We start from the raw sequence: 21,329 nt of genomic DNA on the forward strand, positions 1-21,329 counted from the left end.
TAATGTAATCACATTGCTCAGTTCCTGCACCTCCTCCTCCATCTCCGATATGACCACATCAGTCACAAGCTGACAGCACTGCAGCACTGCCTTGGGCAAGCGGCAACAGGCTGTGCTGAAGATAACATGCTTAATGCTTAATTGACAAACCGCCCAGCGGTGCAGAGTTGTTGAAAGCAGTAACAAAGCAGCCTTATCTGTGGCTCTCACCGCTGAACATACAGCCAGGCATGGTCATGTGTGACAATGTGCGGAACCTGGTGACAGAGAAATGACACCCAGAGTAGATACGGTTTCCCTCTATGCCAGTCCTTTCACCGAGCTAAATACAACTCTCAACAAAAAAAGCTATGGACTGGCTCCGTACCGTCCCTGGCCACATTCACCTGTCCACGTGTTTGTGGGTAGGCGGTCCTTCCCAGTAAGTGCACTGAGGAGGGCATGGGTAATGTTGTGGGACACGTGTTTGTGGAAGGCGGAGACGATACCGGGAAAAATAATGGAGGCTGGAGACTGAGTATGGATACCCGGTCGCCGCCGCCATAGGATTGTGGACCGCTTCCGGGCCCATGAGCCTAAAAGGCCATATTTCAAGTGCAAGCAGCTGCCCAGAAATCTGGCAGTTTAGTGTTGCGGCCTGTTTTGCTGGCTGCAAACTTGCACTTGAATTCCAAGTAACAGAAAACTAAACAGATGGTGGCCTCTATCATCATCATGGCCTCACCTAGGCACTATGAACTCTCCTGAAGCAGAAGCCAGGTCCCACCGGAGGAGTCTCCGGTTCTCTGGTGGGCTCATCCAACCCTGCCGAGAAGCAGGCCTGGCTAAGAAAAGTGTGGGTTCCCGGACACTCTATGGCTGCTTTTTTAATGTGGATTAGACATACTTATGCATGTTATTTCTTAAACCGCATTGCAGATCAGGCCATTGTTCAACTCTGTATTCATGAAATTAAATGCGCAAAGAAAGATGTGTGTCAAAGCACCACCGACAAGTGCGAGTTGATGTTGGACGGGCTGCCATTGCTTCTGCAACGAGCTGCATTAGAGGACTTCCTGGGAGAAATGACACCCAGGGTAGATACGTTTTCCCCCTATGCCAGTCCTTTCACCGAGCTAAATACAACTCTCAGCAAAAAAAAGCTGTGGACTGGCTCCGTACCATCCCTGGCCACATTCACCTGTCCACGTGTTTGTGGTTAGGCGGTCCTTCCCAGTAAGTGCACTGGGAAGGGCATGGGTAATTTTGTGGGACCCGTGCTTGAGGAAGGCGGAGGCGATACCGGGAAATATAGTGGTGGCTGTGACCGAGTTTGGACACCCGGCCGCCGCTGGAATGAGGTTATGAAAAGCTTCTGCCTCCATGAGTCTAAAAGGCCACATTTCAAGTGCAAGCAGCTGTCAAAAATTTGGCAGTAACGTATTGCAGCCTGTGGGTGGGTGGGTGACTGGCTGCATACTTGTGCTTGCATTCCAAGGAATGGGGTAGGGAAAACTGAACACTGCACTCGGACAAGGACGTGGATGGTGATTGTTGCAAGTCTGCAATGACAGGTGCATGGCGGGAGGCATCTTCGCATGCGCCAAGGATCACTTATGATGGGCACACTTTTAGGCAGTAACCTGGGAGTCATAGATGCTTCCAGGGGTCTTCCCCATGCTGTTCCCATGTCTTTTCAGCACTGTATGCATGTGTCTGATGATGTGTCACACACCACATGGCCAGATAAGGTTGTAAAATGTTAAAATGACATTTCCCAGTGAATGCATTTGTCTTTGTTGAAAGCAATGCAAACGTGCAAAAACGCATCAAAAACGCTACGTGTGAACATAGCCCAAGGTGTAGAGGAGTATTTTTTGTTTTGGTTAGTTATTTTGCCTTATATACACGTCATTACCCTGGAAAGGATGTTCCTTAATATATTTCCCAGGAAAATCCATTTTGGTTTTGTTTTTGTTTCTTTTATTGTCAATCCGTAAAAGTGGCGTAATACTCTGACAACGTTGTTGACATCAGTGACCTGGGAGTCAGAAATGCTTCCAGGGGTCTTCCCCATGCTGTTCCCATGTCATTTTAGCACTGTTCCCATCAATTTGGGCAATTTTTAGGCCTTATGCAGACCGCCGGGGGGAGCCGCCTGAAAAATGCTCAAGTTTCCCATAGACTAACATTGGGCTCGTAGCTCGGGTCGAGCACCCGAGTATTCCAATTTGCTCGACCCGAGCAACGTGTACCCGAGCATTTTAGTGCGCGCTCATCACTAGTAAAGAACCATGGAGACACTACCAAAATAGTTTGAGCATGTAGTTCTCAAAAAACATAAACCTTGGGGTGTTAAATATTATTTATGTCCTGCATGTCCAGATTCATGAGAGCACCTGGACACAGGTGCACTATTTTTCTTCTACATGATAGCACAGCTTTTGTGTTTGATGTCAACATTGATATGTGTCCTTCTTTGACAGGTATAATTCAACAATTGGCATTCGCAAAACCAGATGCTTCTTATGGAGCCTGGATCTCCACACCTTCCAGCACATGGTATGTTTAAAATATTGTAAGGAATTGGCAGTATTATTTTTACCTTGTAATTTAGTGTAGCATCTATTAATGTCCAATTGGTTGTCCAATACTTGGACAACCCCTCCTCATTCTTCATATTTGGTCCCGTTAGAATAAAAATACCGATACTCACTTCCCGTTCCATTGTTGTCGGCACTCGCGTTCCCGGGGCTCATGTGCTGTTTTTGTTAGGACACATGAGCCCTATGCCCAATCAGCGCTAGCATCACAAACCATGTGGACAATTCGAATATCAAGATGAAGTCAGAGAGCAACCACGGCACTGGCTTCATGTTGAAGTTCAATACGTCCGAAGGAGGTGACATTATCATAAAAACCGCACGGGAGCCCTAGGAACATGAGTCCTGACACTGCTGGAACAGCACCACCACGGGAGGTAAGTATAGGTGTTTTTATTTTAACGGGACCAAACATGAAGAATGAGAAAAGGGTTGTCCAAGTAGTGGTTCTGATTATTATTATTTTCTGTTTGACATTATGATATTTTTTTAGGCTTACTGCTTATGTGGTCAAAATGTTTTCCTTGGCTTCAAGTCTGGTCGATGTTGAGAAAAATTTGATTTGTGATTCAGTGAAGTGGCTCATTTTAAATAAACAAAATCCAGATGGGGAATTTAGAGAAGATGCACATGTCTATCACCAGGAGATGGTGGTATGTATAAAAACCTCACAACATTGCATTGTTATTACATTGGAACTTTTTTCTCTTGACTTATGATCCAGTAATATTGGTAATCAGTAAGGGCAACCACCTAGGAAAAGCCAACCTTCTTTTTTTGTGTCCATAGTAAAAGCAGGACTATGTTCACATGAAAGTAATTTTAAACATCCATAACGCTAAGGGTTCATTAAATACTCTGCTGGAACACAAATTTTATCAATGGATTGGTTAATAGATGAGGCTACGGATAAGCCACATTTGTCTTTGATTTTAATAATCCATGGTATTCAATCTTGGAAGCCTCAACAAAAATGACCAGTGTGTGGATTCTAAAATCTGCGTCTCATTAAATTTTCCCCACTCTAATATTTTTGTTGATTAAATAAATAGCGTATTAGTATATTTTATTCACATGCATTGTCAGATGATTATTTAAAGGGTTTAGTTGCAAAGTTTGTGCTAACTGAATCCACAGAGTGAAAATACAAGGAGGAGGAGGGAGGTGCAACTGCAGATCAACTGTATTTTAGGGTTTCGTGGGAAAGGGCGGTACAACATGAATGGCAGATATCAGATTGGCTCAGTGAAAATTATGTCATCAGACTCATCACACACGATAGAGCTCATTGGCTCAGGATTCTGCGGAGAGACAATTTGTACATTTTCAAAAGTATAGGGAATGAAGGTACATGACACGTGGTAGAGACATATTTTCTGGCTGCAGGTAGTTTATCATAAATCCATAGCTTCTTAAGAAGCAATTGTTAATGTTTTTGAAACAATATTTTGTAACTGTATTCTGTCTTTTTTATACATAGGGTGGTGTAAAAAGTGGTGCTGCTGAGCTGGATTCTAGTCTCACATCCTTTGTTCTTATTGCCCTACTGACAAGTTCACATTCCTGTAATGATCAAGTTGGCGTAAGTCCTTCCATTTTCCCAACAAAGACTCAGCTCTTCCACACTTTTTCAAAGTCTAGCCTTCTAGGAACTACCAGTGGTGTTCAATGACTTATCTACCCCTGCATGTTTTGTCAGTGTTAGAGAGATGAGCTTTTCTGTGCAAATTGAGACATGACGAAAGCGCTGCAAGTGATAGGATAGCAAGTACAGTACATTGCAACTCTACAAAGAAAGTGAGGGATTTTGAGCTTCATTCTGTGATTAAATTCCTTATAAAGGAAGAAAAGAAAGAAATCCATGAAAGGATGATTGCTGTATATGGTGATGATGCACCTTCCTATTACCAAGCAAAGTTTTGGGTCAAGCAGCTTAAGTGGGGTAGGGAATCAATTGAAGATGACCCCTGTTCAGGATAACCTGTCGAATCTTCTAAAGAAATGTGCGGTAATTGGAGCCCATAATTTTGGAAGATCATCCGGTCAAAGTTAATGTTATAGCTCATGAATTAGGCATTTCATTTCACACAGCTTCCAGTATCATTCATAATGTTTACATGATTTTAAAGGTAAGTTCCCAGTGGGTGCCACAAATGTTGACGCCCACTCAAAAACATGTCGGCAGCAATTTAGCCAAGAGAATTTAGACATACTTAGAGAAAATCATGGATATTTCTATTCTCAAATTATTAGTAGTGATGAAAAATGGGTCCACCACCGTGATCCTGAGACTAAACAAGAGTCCATGCTATGGAAGCACAAGAGGTCACCAACTCCATAGAAATGTTGTGTCCAGCAGTCAGCTGGAAATATCATGGTAACAGTTTTTTAGGATGCAGAAGGCATTTAATTCCTAGAATTCATGCCACACAAGACAACAATTACTGTAAACACCTGTGCTTCAGCAATGAAACCATTACATAACACAATTGGACCAATTGGACCAGGTGACCCTAGAGGTCCATTCCAACTCTAGTATTCTATGAACTGAAGATAAATGTCATTGGAAGTGGTCTACAAATGTGATACTGCTTCACTTTCTCACAAAAACAAGTTGCTATCAGGGAATACATCTTTATGGAGCTGGATCATCCACCCAACAGTCTGGACCTGGCTCCCAGTGATTATTTTTTATTTCAAAACCTGAGGAAATGTTTCATGGGCAACAATTTCCTCATGATAATTCAGTCAAAGAGGCAAGTAACTTGGTTCTTGCAGGAGCAAGAAGTTTCCTTCTATTCTGAGGGCATCTGATCACTGAAGGCAAAGTGGAATAAGTGTGTTGAAGTCAAGGATTACATTGAAAAGTAATCAGCTCAATTTACTTAGAACATTTTGTTTTCATATTCATGTAGATAAATTATTGAACACCCCTAATATAGTTGCTAATATATCAATATTATTGAGAGCGAATGTACATGGCATAGAAAAGTGTCAATGTGTATTTTACGTAATACTGATTTATCACTTATCACAACTCACCCCCCACAATAACCCTTAAAATCATAATACCCACTGATATGTTTTATTGCAATACCAGTCTTTACCACACAGTCTGCCGTTAAGTGAAAACACCCCCATGAGCAAATATTATATTTTCATATATTATATTATATACATAAATTGCATATTCATACATCTAACAACTTCCCTTATTATATACAGAGTCTATCTGGAAGCATTGACAAAGCCATACAATATTTGAATGAGCATTATCAATCCTTGGACAAACCCTACTCTGTGGCCATTACTTCCTATGCGCTGGCTAAGGCTGACAAGCTCAAGGACATCAATATACTAATGTCTAAATCTACAGGTAAAATATCAGTAATTGTGCACCAGTAGTTTTTATAATGTTTCCAGTTTATAGAAATCATATATTTTTTTCATTATAAAGCCATTGTTTTTTCAAATTGACTTTTTATATGTAATTGTATTTTTTAGTGGTTTATATAACCAATGTGAGTAATAGTAGGTTTTGGTAACAGTTATTTTATTTTTACATTTTTTTTTCCAGCTAATACTTACTGGGATGAACCAGGCTCACGCTTCTTATCCCTTGAGGCTACCGCCTATTCGCTTCTCACACTTTTAAAGTTGAAGGAATTTGAGAAAGCTAGACCATTGGTGAAATGGATAACAGAGCAGAGATACTATGGAGAAATTTGGGGGTCAACACAGGTATGTGATTCAATTGCTGTGAAAATTACTTAACTTTAGGTCCGTCAAAGTTACCTGTCATAGGAACTGGAAAGAGAGCAAAACCTCTTGGGAAGAGACGACAGCCTACTATTGACCTTAGAATTTGACTACCATGATGGTTTTACTAAAAGAATTGATGAGGAAGTCAGTCATGAACCATGATTCTGACAGATAGTCTGGACTTGTCTACCTTGCACCCACCAGAGAAAAATATTCTCTGAACTCATGGTAAATGTGTAGGATGTGGGTGCAATAAGAATATTATTGCACCAACGAAATCTGCAGTGGTTATCAAAACTGAGAAGGTTCAACAACTAAAATGACAAGTAATCTGAACATGTGAGCAAACAATAAGACAAAAGGAGAGATGATCCTTCCCATAAGAAATTACATTCTAAAGGAGATGTCCTTACCCATAAGAGCTTACAGTCTCTAAGAAAAAAGTCTCTGCCCAGAATAGCTTACAGCCTATAGGAGAGAAGTCCCTGCCCAGAAGAGCTTATAGCCTATAGGAGAGAAGTCTCTGCCCAGAAGAGCTTACAGCCTATAGGAGAGAAGTCTCTGCCCAGAAGAGCTTACTGTCTATAGGATGGAAGTCTCTGTCCAGAAGAGCTTACAGCCTATAGGAGAGAAGTCTCTGCCCCGAAGAGCTTACTGTCTATAGGATAGAGGTCTTTGCCCAGAAGAGCTTACTGTCTATAGGATAGAAGTCCCTGCCCAGAAGAGCTTACAGCCTATAGGAGAGAAGTCTCTGCCCAGAAGAGCTTACTGTCTATAGGATAGAAGTCTCTGCCCAGAAGAGCTTACAGTCTATAGGAGAGAAGTCCCTGCCCAGAAGAGCTTACAGCCTATAGGAGAGAAGTCTCTGCCCAGAAGAGCTTACTGTCTATTGGATAGAAGTCTCTGCCCAGAAGAGCTTACAGCCTATAGGAGAGAAGTCTCTGCCCAGAAGAGCTTTCAACCTATAGGAGAGAAGTCTCTGCCCAGAAGAGCTTACAATTTATAAAAAAAAAGTCTCTATCCAGAAGAGCTTTCAGTCTACAAGAGAGAAGTTCCTGCTCATAGAAGCTAATAATTTACAGGGGGCATCCCTACTAGTGTTGAGCCACCCCCGTAGTGTTCGAGTTCGGTTCGGTTCGTCGAACACCCGTGTGTTCGCCGAACTGTTCGTCGAACTGTTCGTCGAACACCTTCGAACACCGTTAAAACCAATGGCAGGCAAACAAAAACACATAGAAACACATAGAAAACACCTTCAAAGGTGTCCAAAAGCTGACAAACTGCTCAGAAGACACAACTAACACATGGAAAAGTGACAAGTACATATAGTCATGCGAAAAGAAAAGAGGTGGAGGAGTAAAAGGAGGGGGAGACACAGATATAGGCATGTCATTCCCTTCTAAAATCCAAAAAGTGAGAAGCCGAGACGGCCAGTCCGTTCCTGCCCGTGCCACCTCCGTGTCGCCGGGTTTGTGCCAGAGCCGCGGTGAACCCTGACGGCCAGCCCCCCTCTCCCAATACTGGTGCCTGTCCGCTGGTGGGTCGAGAGAGCCCCCCTGTGGTGGAGGCAGCTCTAAGCTTTTTAATTTAAATTGTCCCTCTAATTTGAATGAATACACTTTAAATCCATTTACAAGGATCTATTGGAGGGCAAGTCTCATGCCAGCAGCCGCGTAATTCCAGCTCCAGTAGCGTCCACTAAAGCTGCTGCAGTTAAAAAGCTTTTATAAGGATCGAGCTCGGCTGTCCACCGCAAGGCATCCTAGTGCCAGTCCCAGCCCCTATGCCTTGGGGTGCCTCCTGATGCTCTTCACTGAGTATCCCGTGGTCCCGAAGCATTTCCTTTGAAAAAATTAAGTGTCCAAACTACAGGTGGTGTAGCTTGCTTAACAGCCGGGATAATCCGCTGACTAGCAGACACTGCTACTAGGCACAAAGTATTTCCTGGGCTAGATGCAGTTAAAAATTTGTAAGTAGATACTCTCGTTGGATGCTGAGAAAGCATTCCATAGAGTCTCCTGGCACGCCATATATGATTCTCTTAAAAAGCTTGGGGTAGTGGTCTAGGGGACCCTTTTATAGCCAAAATCACGGCCCTCTATCACAATACGTCACCTAGGCTGAAGATAAATGGAACTGTAGCACCGAGGGCTCGGTTGCTACAGACGTATTGCACCTCACCCAGAGGTGTGATATCTCACTCTCAGATAAGGATGGAGTGTGGATCAGGACCCGACACCTGCATGCATTACACCACATTGCCGTGGGGCAGGGCGACCAATATGCCCCTGAGATGGGCACGACAGTCCCTGTCCCTGGCTGGAGTGGGGGGAGGGAACACTGAGGAAGGGGAACCCTGCAGTGCAGGAGCAGGGAGGAAGCAGTTCCTGGGTGCATTGAGAAGGGAGTATAAAAGGTGGGCACCATCTTAGTTCAGTGCAGAGAAGTCTGAGCAGAAGTGGCAGGGAGCAGGGGCTCTGCATGAGCTCTGCTCCGGAGGCGGGCCTAGTAACAGAGGCCCAGGCCTGCAAGAGGGAGAAGGAAGGAAGAGGAGCGGAGAAGGCTCCAGGAACGAGGAATGAAGGGATCCCAGGGGTGCGGACGGGCGAGTCGCCACCGCACGCCCGAATCCACCTGCGTGGAGGGGTCAGGCCAAAGGGGGAGACCGGTCCCCGAACTAGTGGAGGCAGGAAACGACCCTCAGCTAGAAACCGGAGGCTCTGACATTTTATGTGGCGCAGCCCCTTGCTCCACCCGCTAGGAAGGCACCACATAGGGTCAGGGAAACTGGCGCCAAGTTTACCAAGAGGAGGCCCGAGGCAGCCGGACAGAAGTGTTGGTAAGAAAGGCCAGACAAAGGACACACAAAGGGGGTCCTGTGAAGCGCTCCAAAGTTATCTGGGAGTTGTTTGAGCCCCTCACCTGGTGAGCACAGTACGACGTGGGCAGCCGTTACCTGCAGACGTGGTCTGGATAATAAGAACTGTGAGTAAAGGCCCTGAACTGCATCACTGACTCCGTGTCGTTACTGCTGCTGCCCTGCACCATCACCCCCATCCTCCGCATACACTGCCCTGAGGCTATACTCCTCCCGTGGGGAGTTATGCTACGCTCTGCTGCACCCACAACACCAGCCTTAGCGGTCTGCCCTGTAGCGGCGGTTCACTCTGACCGCAATCCACGGGTGGCGTAGTCGGACATTTAAACATCAAAACCACATAAATAGTTCCGCCACTGGTTTGACCGCCCTGAGCCACGGAACCGGATCGCCGCCACGAAGACTACAAGCACCAGCATCCACCAAAAAGGGTCCGGCTCCGGGTGTCCCAAGGCCCAGGGGGTGCGTCAGAACATTTTCATCACCTTTCACAATCACCAATGGGACAAGGCAGGGATGTCCTCTGTCCCCTCTCTTATACATCCTAGTGACGGAGCACCTGCTCTCATCAATTCGCCATAACCCCAATATTAGGTGGATTGAGGTGGGAGGCACCGAGTACAAGTGCTCTCTATTTGCTGATGATGTCCTAGTATATATCACTCAATCACATATATCCATCCATGCTGTTATGGCTGAAATAGATCACTTTGTTACATGGTAAAATTTTAAAATCAATGCAGCGAAGTCTGAGGCCCTCGATGTCTCCCTCCCTAAATCCATATAGGATTCCATCCAGTCCAACTTTCCCTTTGCCTGGCCCTCACAGGGTATCAAATACTTAGGAATTCCTATTCATAGAGACCTCTCCCATCTATGTTATCTTAATTTTGGGCCCTTTATTGAACAATTCCATACAGACCACGGTTGGCAAGTTAGAACTGTAAGATTCACTACGTGAACCACTGGTGTTTTGTGGAAAAGCACATGTACACCGCGTTCCAAATTATTATGCAAAAAGTGTTTAGGAGTGATAAGGGAAGAATTTGTTTGTTTGTCAGTTAAACTCATTGATGGTGATGTGTGTCAGGGCTCTTTATATCACTGTAAGCAATTGCAGACACCTGTGCTAATTAGTTTGGCAGGTGTGTCCAATGAAAGGCAAGACTACTTAAGAAGGCTCTCTCACATTATTAAGCAGCCTACATTTTCTGCCAAAATGGGAAAGAAAAAGGATGTGTCGGCTGCTGAGAAGCAACAAATTGTGGAGTGTTTAGGTCAAGGCATGACTACAATCAACATTGTGCGATGATCAGGATGAAGTGTCTTGGCAATCAAGAAGTATGTAGCTGATTCACAGTACACACGTGTGCGTGCTGATAAGGGCAAATTGAGGACTCTTTCCTACAGGCAATTACGTCAGGTTGAAAGAGCAGCGGCAAAAAAGCCTTGTCATAGCAGCAGACAAGTTTTTGAAGCTGCTTGTGCCTCCAACGTCCCCCGAACAACAAGATGCAGGGTCCTTCAGAGGTTTGCAGCTGTGCATACGCCATCCTGTCGACCTCCTCTATCCACTTCACACAAGCAGAATCGGCTCCAGTGGGCCAAACATTACATGAAGACTGATTTCAAAACTGTTTTGTTCACGGATGAGTGCCGTGCAGCGCTCGATGGTCCAGATGAATGGAGTGGAGGATGGCTGGTTGATGGACACCCCACGCAAACACGGCTACAGCGCCAACAAGGAGGAGGTGGAGTAATGTTTTGGGCTGGAATCATGGGGAGAGAGATTGTCGGCCCCTTTAGGATCCCTGAAGGCGCTAAAGATGAACTCCATAATGTATGTGGATTTTCTCAAACAGCACTTCCTGCCATGGTTCAAGAAGAAGAACCGTGTATTTCACAGCAAGATCATTTTTCTGCATGATAATGCACCATCTCATGCTGCACATAAAACATCTGCGTCTCTGGATGATATGGGCATAAAAGGGGACAAACTTATGGTGTGACCCCCATGCTCCCCTGACCTCTACCCCATTCAGAACCTTTGGAGCATCATTAAAAGGAGTGTCTATGATGGCGGGAGGCAGTTCACATCTAAGCAACAGCTCTGGGAGGGTATTCTGTCCTCATGCAAAACAATTGAAGCAGAAACCATCCAAAACCTGACAAATTCAATGGACGAGAGAGTTCAGAAGCTCCTTTCGAACAAGGGGTCCTATGTGAAAATGTAACATCACCTAGAATAAAGTTTTGAGTTGAAAACTGTTTGATTTCAGTTTCTAACAACCTGCTAATGCTTATAATTTCAAAAATGACCATTTTTTTGGTCTTTATTAAAATGAAAAGGTTGATCGAAAAGTTTGGGGGATCTAAGAGTGTGGCAACCCAGTAGTCATGATTACTTCGAATTCTGACAATATGAGGGTCATGCTGCAGGTAGTGCAGCAAGAAGGCACTTATGTGTCTTGCGCATCTCGGAGCCCCAAAATTATTTTCCGGGCTAGATGCAGCTAAAAATTATTTTTAATTTTAAATCTGGTGAAGCTTATTATAGATGGCCTAATAGGATCAGTGCTGCACACTGCTACAAAGCCCAAATTATTTTCCAGTCAAGATACAGATAAACGTGATTAGTAATTTGAAAGCTTAAAACGGTTGGTAGGGTGATTTTAACCAATCATCAAGCTTTTACTCTCCCCAGGATGACACAGGGGTAGAAAAGTGGTTTCGGATCCATGATTTGTTCATCTTTATGAACGTGAGTCTGTCTACATTATCAGTGGAGAGCCGCGTGCGCTTATCTGTCAGCACACCACCAGCAGCGCTGAACACACGTTCAGACAGAACGCTGGCTGCGGGGCATGACAAGATCTCCAAGGCGTAAGTGGCTAGCTCCGGCCATTTATCCAGATTGGAAGCCCAAAAAGAGCAAGGGTCCAGTGACACAGTCGTGGCTTCAATGTTTACTTGGAGATACTCCTGTACCATCGTCTCTAGGCGTTGACTATGTGTCAGACTTCTTGTCTCCTGTGGCCTTGCAAAGGATGGGCTAAAAAAGTGGTGAAATGATTCCGCAAAATTGATGTTACCAGCAGATACTGTGGTTCTGTTACGGTTTGAGTGCTGAACACTTGACGGTCCCACGGTTGGCAAGTTGGAACTGTGAGATTCACTACGTGCACCACTGGTATTTTGTGGAAAAGCACATGTAAGATTCTGCAACAGTCTCTGCTGATACTCCTGCATGCGTGCATCCCTTTCTATGGCAGGAATAATTTCTGCAAATTTACTTTTGTACCGGGGATCTAACAGTGTGGCAACCCAGTAGTCAGGATTATTTCTAATTCTCACAATTCGAGGGTCATGTTGCAGGTAGTGCAGCAAGAAGGCACTCATGTGTGTTGCGCATCCAGGAGCACCAAGTCCCTGTTGTGTTGGTGGCGAGGTAACAATCATGCTTCCTTCCTCTGTCCTCTCCCCCCAACCTCGCACAACAGAAATGTGATCAAGGTCTCCCTCATCTGATGAGTCTTCCATCAGTTCGTCCTCCACTTCTTCCTGGGCTCCTGCACCTTCCTCACTAGTTTGGCTGCTACCATGCGCCCTGGTAAAATCATCTCCCCCACCCTCACATGCCTGCCGCCTTGGTGCTGCCGACCGTCTGGACCTTGCAGATGTTAGCCCTTCCGCATACAACTCCTCCTCCTCTACTTCCTCCACCTCCTCTTGTGCCACCACCTGACTCCGAATTCTGTTTAACATGTGCTCCAGCATGTAAATCACCGGAATAGTCATGCTGATAATGGCATCGTCAGCACTAAACATCTTCGTCGCCATTTCAAAACTGTGCAGAAGGGTGCATAGGTCCCTGATCTGAGACCACTCCTCCAGCGTGATTTGCCCCACCTCTGAATCTCGTTGGCCCAGGCTATACGTCAGAACGTATTGCACCAGGGCTTGTCGGTGCTGCCACAGTCGCTGCAACATGTGCAGAGTTGAATTCCACCGGGTAGGCACATCGCATTTTAGCCGGTGAAGTGGCAGGCCCAACGACTTCTGTAGAGATGTAAGTCGCTGAGCTGCGGGATGCGAACGGCGGAAGTGAGCACACAGCGACCGTGCCCTCTGCAGAAGGCCATCTAGTCTGGGATAGTGGGCTAAAAATTGCTGGACAACCAGGTTCAACACGTGAGCCATACAAGGCACGTGTGTGACATTGCCCCGGCGAAGGGCCGCACCCAGGTTTGCAGCATTGTCGCACACGGCCTTCCCTGGTTTCAGGTCCAGTGGAGACAACCATTCATGAAATTGGTTCTCCAGAGCTGACCACAACTCCTCAGCTGTGTGACTCACATTTCCCAGACATTTCAATGTAAAAACCGCCTGATGACGTTGAGCCCTACTGCCAGCATAGTAAGGAGGTGTGCAGGATCCCTTCTGCGCAGTTAGAAAGCTTGTGGCATGACCAGACAGGCTTTGGGTGCAGGTGGAAGACCGAGAGGAGGTTGAGGAGGCAGAAGCAGTGGAGGAACTTTGACATAAAGAGGATTGACGCACAACTCGTGGGGACGGCAAGACTTGGACAGCAGCCCCTTGTCCTGCTGTCACCATAGTTACCCAGTGCCCAGTCAGCGACATGTAACGCCCCTGTCCATGCCTACTCGTCCAAGTGTCTGTGGTGAAATCACCCTGTCACACACAGAGTTTCTCAAAGAAGCGGTGATGTTGTGTGCGACATGCTGGTGGAGCGCAGGCACACCTTTCTTTGAGAAGTAGTGCCGACTGGGCATCTGGTACTGGGGCACTGCGACGGACATAAGGTCTCGAAAATCCTCTGTGTCCACCAGGCGGAAAGGCAGCATTTCTGTAGCCAAGAGCTTGCAGATGGTGAAATTCAACCTCTTAGCTTTCTCATGGCTAGGAGGAAATGGTCTTTTACTTGTCCACATCTGAGGGACCGAGGGCTGGCTATTGTGCTTAGACGGGGTTGATAAGGGTGTCCCCGGCAAACTGCCAGTCTGTGAGGAAGATGCAGGCGGACATGTTAGGTTGCCTTGATCCAAAGGTGGTGCTATCGATGTCGGACAGCGCTCAAGACCAGCTGGTGTTACCACCTCCAAAGAAAATGATGACCTGCCAATCACGCTGGCTGTTGCGGGTAAAGAGGTGGCAGGTCTGCGCCCCAAAACAGGTGTGACTGCTGTCCCCCCAGTCACAGAGGATGAAGAGGCCGCGGATGCACAAGATATGGCAGACGGTGGTTGGCCCGGCCGGCTAGGCCGCATTGTAGCACACTGAGCTTCCCACTGCAACTTATGCTTCATGTCCATGTGCCGGTTCATGCATGAAGTACTCAAACTATGTATTTTTTGGCCTCTACTTAGCTTTTGCTGACAAATGTTACAGATAACACGAGTTGGGTCATCTTTATAGATCTGAAAAAATGCCCAGGCTATGCAAGGCTTAGCACCCATGCGACCTGAAGAGCCACCACGACTTGTGGTGAGAGGCAGAGTTGTGTTTGAGGATGCAGTTGTTGACGTGCTTCCAGTACTACGTCTCTGTCCAGGAAGGCGCAACCTGACCTCGTCGTCACTAGCATCTTCCTCCACCTCCTCTGCTGACCTCATCTCTTGGCTGACTGTGGGTTGACAGTAAGTGGGATCTCCGACCTCATCATCATCACCCTGTGCGTTATCACACCCGTCGTCCTCAGAGCCAACCTGTTCCTGCCCTGACAAAAAACTAAAGTTGTCGCTCCAATCAGGTATTTGAGTCTTATCATCGTCTTCCTCATTATCTCCACCAACAGGAGTTACAGTTTGGGAATGAGGGTCTACATTATGGTCAGAACCTTCTGCGTCTGGTCCTGGATCCGACTCATAAAGATTCTGGGCATCAGTGCAGATCATTTCCTCGTCTGGATTCACAGAAGCGCTGGAGTCGACCTCTGATTCCCAGGCTATAGTATGAGTAAACAGCTCTGCAGACTCAACCATCTGTTCTACCTCATACTCAGACGGGCAGCTGGAGATTTGGGAGCTGTGAGGAAGCAAGTGCGATTTGGGTGACACCTTTGAGGACTGGAGTATTTGTGATGTTGAAGTTGATGTGGAGGAGAGCCCACTTAAAGGAGCACTTGATATCCGTTGAAGCACCTGCTGTTTTTGTGCCTCATCTGGAATTTGTAGCGATTGGCGTGGCCGTAAGAAAGGGATCTTATCACATTGTCCGCTAAAAGAAGTAGACATTTTAGTTTGGCTGGAAGATGGTCTTTCTTCTGCACCTACCCCACGGACACAACCTTTTTTCCCCTTCCCAACACGCCTATTCCCCTTTCCACCAGCAGCAGGCCTTTTTCCACTCATTTTGGTGGTTAACTAATTCACAACTCTGGAGTTGTTTGCACAAAAAAACAATGGATGGTAACCGAGCAGAGCTGAGTGGCCAAACTGTGGTATTAGGCCAAAACTATTGGCTGGGTTAGATGCAGAAAAAAATTATTTTTAATTTGCAACCTGATGGAGGTCAGTATAGATGGACTAATAGACCAAGTCCCACACACCGCTAGAAGCCCAAATATTTTTTCAGAGCTAGATGCAGAAATTTTTTTTATTCAATTTGCAACCTGATGGAGGTCAGTATAGATGGACTAATAGACCAAGTCCCACACACCGCTAGAAGCCCAAATATTTTTTCAGAGCTAGATGCAGAAATTTTTTTTATTCAATTTGCAACCTGATGGAGGTCAGTATAGATGGACTAATAGACCAAGTCCCACACACTGCTAGAAGCCCAAATATTTTTTCAGAGCTAGATGCAGAAAAAAATTATTTTTAATTTGCAACCTGATGGAGGTCAGTATAGATGGACTAATAGACCAAGTCCCACACACCGCTAGAAGCCCAAATATTTTTTCAGAGCTAGATGCAGAAAAAAATTATATTCAATTTGCAACCTGCTGGAGGTCAGTATAGAAGGACTAATAGAACAAGTCCCACACACTGCTAGAAGCCCAAATATTTTTTCAGAGCTAAATGAAGAAAAAAAATATTTTTAATTTGCAACCTGATGGAGGTCAGTATAGATTGACTAATAGACCAAGTCCCACACACTGCTAGAAGCCCAAATATTTTTTCAGAGCTAGATGCAGAAAAAAATTATTTTTAATTTGCAACCTGATGGAGGTCAGTATAGATGGACTAATAGAACAAGTCCCACACGCTGCTAGAAGCCCAAATATTTTTTCAGAGATAAATGAAGAAAAAAATTATTTTTAATTTGCAACCTGATGGAGGTCAGTATAGATGGACTAATAGACCAAGTCCCACACACTGCTAGAAGCCCAAATATTTTTTCAGAGCTAGATGCAGAAAAAAATTATTTTTAATTTGCAACCTGATGGAGGTCAGTATAGATGGACTAATAGACCAAGTCCCACACACCGCTAGAAGCCCAAATATTTTTTCAGAGCTAGATGCAGAAATTTTTTTTATTCAATTTGCAACCTGATGGAGGTCAGTATAGATGGACTAATAGACCAAGTCCCACACACTGCTAGAAGCCCAAATATTTTTTCAGAGCTAGATGCAGAAAAAAATTATTTTTAATTTGCAACCTGATGGAGGTCAGTATAGATGGACTAATAGACCAAGTCCCACACACTGCTAGAAGCCCAAATATTTTTTCAGAGCTAGATGCAGAAAAAAATTATTTTTAATTTGCAACCTGATGGAGGTCAGTATAGATGGACTAATAGACCAAGTCCCACACACCGCTAGAAGCCCAAATATTTTTTCAGAGCTAGATGCAGAAAATTTTTTTATTCAATTTGCAACCTGATGGAGGTCAGTATAGATGGACTAATAGACCAAGTCCCACACACCGCTAGAAGCCCAAATATTTTTTCAGAGCTAGATGCAGAAAAAAATTATATTCAATTTGCAACCTGCTGGAGGTCAGTATAGAAGGACTAATAGAACAAGTCCCACACACTGCTAGAAGCCCAAATATTTTTTCAGAGCTAAATGAAGAAAAAAATTATTTTTAATTTGCAACCTGATGGAGGTCAGTATAGATGGAATAATAGACCAAGTCCCACACATGGCTACAAGCCCAAATATTTTTTCAGAGCTAGATGCAGAAAAAAATTATTTTTAATTTGCAACCTGATGGAGGTCAGTATAGATGGACTAATAGAACAAGTCCCACACGCTGCTAGAAGCCCAAATATTTTTTCAGAGATAAATGAAGAAAAAAATTATTTTTAATTTGCAACCTGATGGAGGTCAGTATAGATGGACTAATAGACCAAGTCCCACACACTGCTAGAAGCCCAAATATTTTTTCAGAGCTAGATGCAGAAAAAAATTATTTTTAATTTGCAACCTGATGGAGGTCAGTATAGATGGACTAATAGACCAAGTCCCACACACCGCTAGAAGCCCAAATATTTTTTCAGAGCTAGATGCAGAAATTTTTTTTATTCAATTTGCAACCTGATGGAGGTCAGTATAGATGGACTAATAGACCAAGTCCCACACACTGCTAGTGACGCGCCCCCTGGGCCATATTCGTTAGTGGGAATATCCGGAGCCGGATCAGATGGGGGTTGTAGTCTTCCGAGTGGCTGTGACCCGGTCCGTGCCCAGGGTGTCAAACTCAGTTGTATGTGGCAGTCCTACAGATGTTATAAGTTCTTAATGTCGACTACGCCACCCGTTGTGTTGCGGTCACTATGGCCGCCGCTGCAGCAGGGTCCGCTGAGGCTGATGGTGTAGGTGCAGCTCGTGATGGTATAACCCCCAACGGGTGGGGTATAGCCTCAGGGGGTCAGGTGCAGAGGATGGGGGTTGTGGTGGTGCAGCATAGGTGTTAAAGGAAGACAGAGTCGGGTTGTGCAGTTTAGGGTATTTACTCACTGCTGATGTTCCGGTCACTCCAGCTTCAAGTGACCACCCGAGCCGTGCTGCATCCACCAGGTCCTGGATCCAGCCAACCCCCAAGCGAGTCCGGAGCGTGACCCTGAGCTCTCCTTCTGTCCTTTCTCTGGCCGTCCCCACTAGTGATCCACCCAGGTCCAGCTCCCTCGGGCCTTCTGTTGGGTGACCCTTGGCCTTGGGTTCCCTGACCCTCCACGTGGTATGCCTTCGTGGTGGATGTGGTGGGTGGCCGTGGCAAACGCTGCCCACGGCCTCCGGTCTCTGGCTGGGGTGTGTTTTTGCCCCCACCAGCTTGGGTTCCGGTACCCTGATGCCGGCTCTTCACCCGTTGTTTGAATTTGGGGTCTTAGAGTCCTGTCTTCTGCTTCCCCCTCTGGGTCTCTCTTTCTCTGCTCCACTCTCTCTCTCTCTAGGGCTCTGCTCTGCTCCTCTTCCTGATTCTGACAGACTGACCCTGATCTCTGATGGTGCCCACCTTATATACACCCTCTATGTGTGAGCTCAGGTGACCAGCACCCAATGAGCTCCTATCTTTACCCAGGCTGCTCCCCCTATCTGCCCCTACACTACTTGGGATGTACCACCCCCCTCCCACTCCAGCCAGGAACAGACTCGGTCGTACCTGCACATTTCTAAGTGGGAGTACCGTCGGCCTGTTCCTCGGAAATGGGATGTGTGTAGTGCATGCAGCCTACCGAGCTCAGTCCCACACTCCATCCTTACCCGGGAGTGGAATATCACACCTCTGGGTTGAGGTGCAATACCCCTGTAGCAGCCGAATCCTCAGGGTGCTACATTCCCCCCTGGTAAATCACAGCACGTCCTCGGGCTGTAAGACATAAAACACCAAACATACATTTTTTTTTCATAAACATAAACATATAAAACATCATATAAAACTTTTCATATAAACATTCTCGTCGCCTCTGGCTCCTCCTCCGGTCACTGTGCAACGTGTGACCGGGTAAAGTGCGACAGTCTTTCTGGAAAACTGGTTTTCCCATAAAACCGGTAGGGGGCACTTTAGGACGCGCAACTATATACAGGGATATGGCCGCTCTCAGTCCTCGGCCAGGTAATGGGAATAGGGATGACCGCTCTCAGTCCTCGGTCAGTGGGATTAAAGGGATAAACGGGTAAACAGTTCACTCAGCTGGTCCCAACGGGGACTATATTTGCAGTAACAGTTTCTTTATACCCCGATCGGGTAACTATTTACAGCACCTACTCCGCTGTACTCAACAACGTCTTCCTCCTGCTCCTTCTTTGGGGATCTCAGCTTCAGACCCGTCCGGATCCTCTTGCTCTTCCTCCTCACATCGCAGCTCCTCCTCTGTCAGGCGATGCACATGGAGGGCGTAAGGTCCTTTGGCACACTTGTGCCGGGTAAAGGTGACCTCGTCCCCGATATAAAGGTCACGACCTCTGTGTCCCTCCGGTAGGTGGGACTCAACGTCTCTCCTCGTCACGAAGACGTCGCCTAGGGTGCGGTGGTCTCGGATGAAGCCCCACCCATGCTGCATATTAAACTTTATCACAGTCCCGGTGGTGCGGGGACTATGCGCTGCACGGGGGTTTCTCCTGGCCCGGCTCTTCTGCTCCGCGCTCCTTATTTGAGCTTGCTGTTCCCGGACCCGCCTCTCTCTCCGCTCCCTCTCAAAGTCCTCGAGCTGTTGGCGGCAGCACTCAGCACGCTCCGCTGCAGCTGCCCGAGTCTCTTGAGTGAACCCCATGAGATCTTCTCCGGTGGGGTCCCACTCGAACTGCGCTTCTGCTAGCGGGGGCGAGATCCTCTTTACGGGCTTTGGAGCCGGGATCAGGGGTTCATCCAGGGGTCTCTCTCTCCGGAGTCGGGGATGGTGGAACTCCGGTGGCCATATAAATGGCTGCCCATCCGGGCACATATGCTGGGCGTACAGGTCCTCTCCCAGATGCGGCACTTTAGGTCTTATGGGCGCGGTGGTGTTAGCGCCCGGGTTGCCCGGGCCTTGCGGCCAGGCCTGGGGTATCTGGAAGGTGAAGGGCACCGTAAGGACGGCGGCGCCCTGGGCTACTTGGCCCTGCGACCAGGCCGGGGGCTCCGCGGAGGTAGGGGGCGCTGTTGGTATTGCGGCGCCCGGGGGTACTAGGCCTTGCGACCAGGCTGGTGGTACTTCCTGCTTGGTCACGCTCGGGGTCGAGGCGTGTGACGTCACAGGGGTCGCGGCTCCCGTTTGAGGCCTAGTCTGCGGCGGTGACGTTGCAGCGACGGGCACGGCAGGATAGACTTCGGGCTCTGCGACGGGGAGCTGGGGCAGGTACGCGGTTTCCCGGTTTGGGGTATAGACGTCCCCTTTACCTGCCTCCACTCGTTCGGCTCCCTTCTCGGCGCCGTCTCCGGCCTTCAATCCTCCCGCGCCATCCTCAGAGGCGGTCGGTCTCCTCGTCTTGGGTGGCGTGCTCCGCTGACAGGTCTCGGTCTGCTGGGCCATCTCTCGGCTCCACTCCGCCAACGTCTCTCGCTGTACCCGGGCCATCCTCCGTGCGAGGCCCTCCAGGGCAGTCTGTGCACACTCCCGGTCTCGGGGGAGCTGTGCGAGGACCTCCACTAGGCCTAGTGGGGTCGTGGTTTCCAGCAGGCTCCTGACCAACGGGTCGGTGCTGCTCTGCTCTTCTTCCAGCAGGCTCCTGGCCAGCGGGCCGGTGCTGCTCTGCTCTCTGGCCATCTCCGGGTGAGCTTCTCTGCTACTCCTCTCCAGGCTTCTTGCCTCCGGGTGCGCTCGCTCTCGACTGCTCCAGGCGGCACCCATCTTTGTTCTCCCCTTTCGTCTCCTCCCCCTTCGAGGGCGGTCCCGGGGCCACTTGGTGACTGTCAGCTCCAGGGGCTGTTCTTTCACGCTGACAGACACCTCTAGCATCACAGTCTCTGTTGGTGGGGGCGGTTTCCACTTTTGGCGCCATTTTCGGTCCTGGCCCACGATGGGAGGTGGCCTCTCGCCACCCTCTGGCACGCCCATAATGGCGTCCGCTCTTCCAAGGCGGGAAACCTTTGGAAATGGCGGGAATCGCTTCCCAGTGGCGGGAAACTCTGCAGATGGCGGGAAAACGCTGTTAATGGCGGACAACCGGCGGGAATCGACTGGTGATGGGGTCCGATGACGGGGACCCTCCGGAACCGGCAGG

General features: G+C 47.3%; 1 protein-coding gene across 1 annotated transcript in view; it reads left to right on the forward strand.

Annotated features, from left to right (window-relative positions):
• LOC141167052 (complement C3-like) overlaps window positions 1-21,329 on the forward strand; it is a 139,690-nt gene that overhangs the window by 86,342 nt on the left and 32,019 nt on the right. The window contains exons 25-29 of the mRNA XM_073654378.1: window positions 2,466-2,541; window positions 3,076-3,235; window positions 4,063-4,164; window positions 5,808-5,958; window positions 6,160-6,323. Of these exons, the coding sequence (XP_073510479.1) occupies window positions 2,466-2,541; window positions 3,076-3,235; window positions 4,063-4,164; window positions 5,808-5,958; window positions 6,160-6,323 (653 nt within the window). The remainder of the gene's footprint in view (window positions 1-2,465; window positions 2,542-3,075; window positions 3,236-4,062; window positions 4,165-5,807; window positions 5,959-6,159; window positions 6,324-21,329) is intronic.

The sequence above is a fragment of the Phyllobates terribilis genome, unplaced genomic scaffold (genome assembly GCF_046119375.1).
Source record: "Phyllobates terribilis strain yellow unplaced genomic scaffold, ASM4611937v1 Scaffold_11__3_contigs__length_659146591, whole genome shotgun sequence".
NCBI classification, from domain to species: domain Eukaryota; kingdom Metazoa; phylum Chordata; class Amphibia; order Anura; family Dendrobatidae; genus Phyllobates; species Phyllobates terribilis.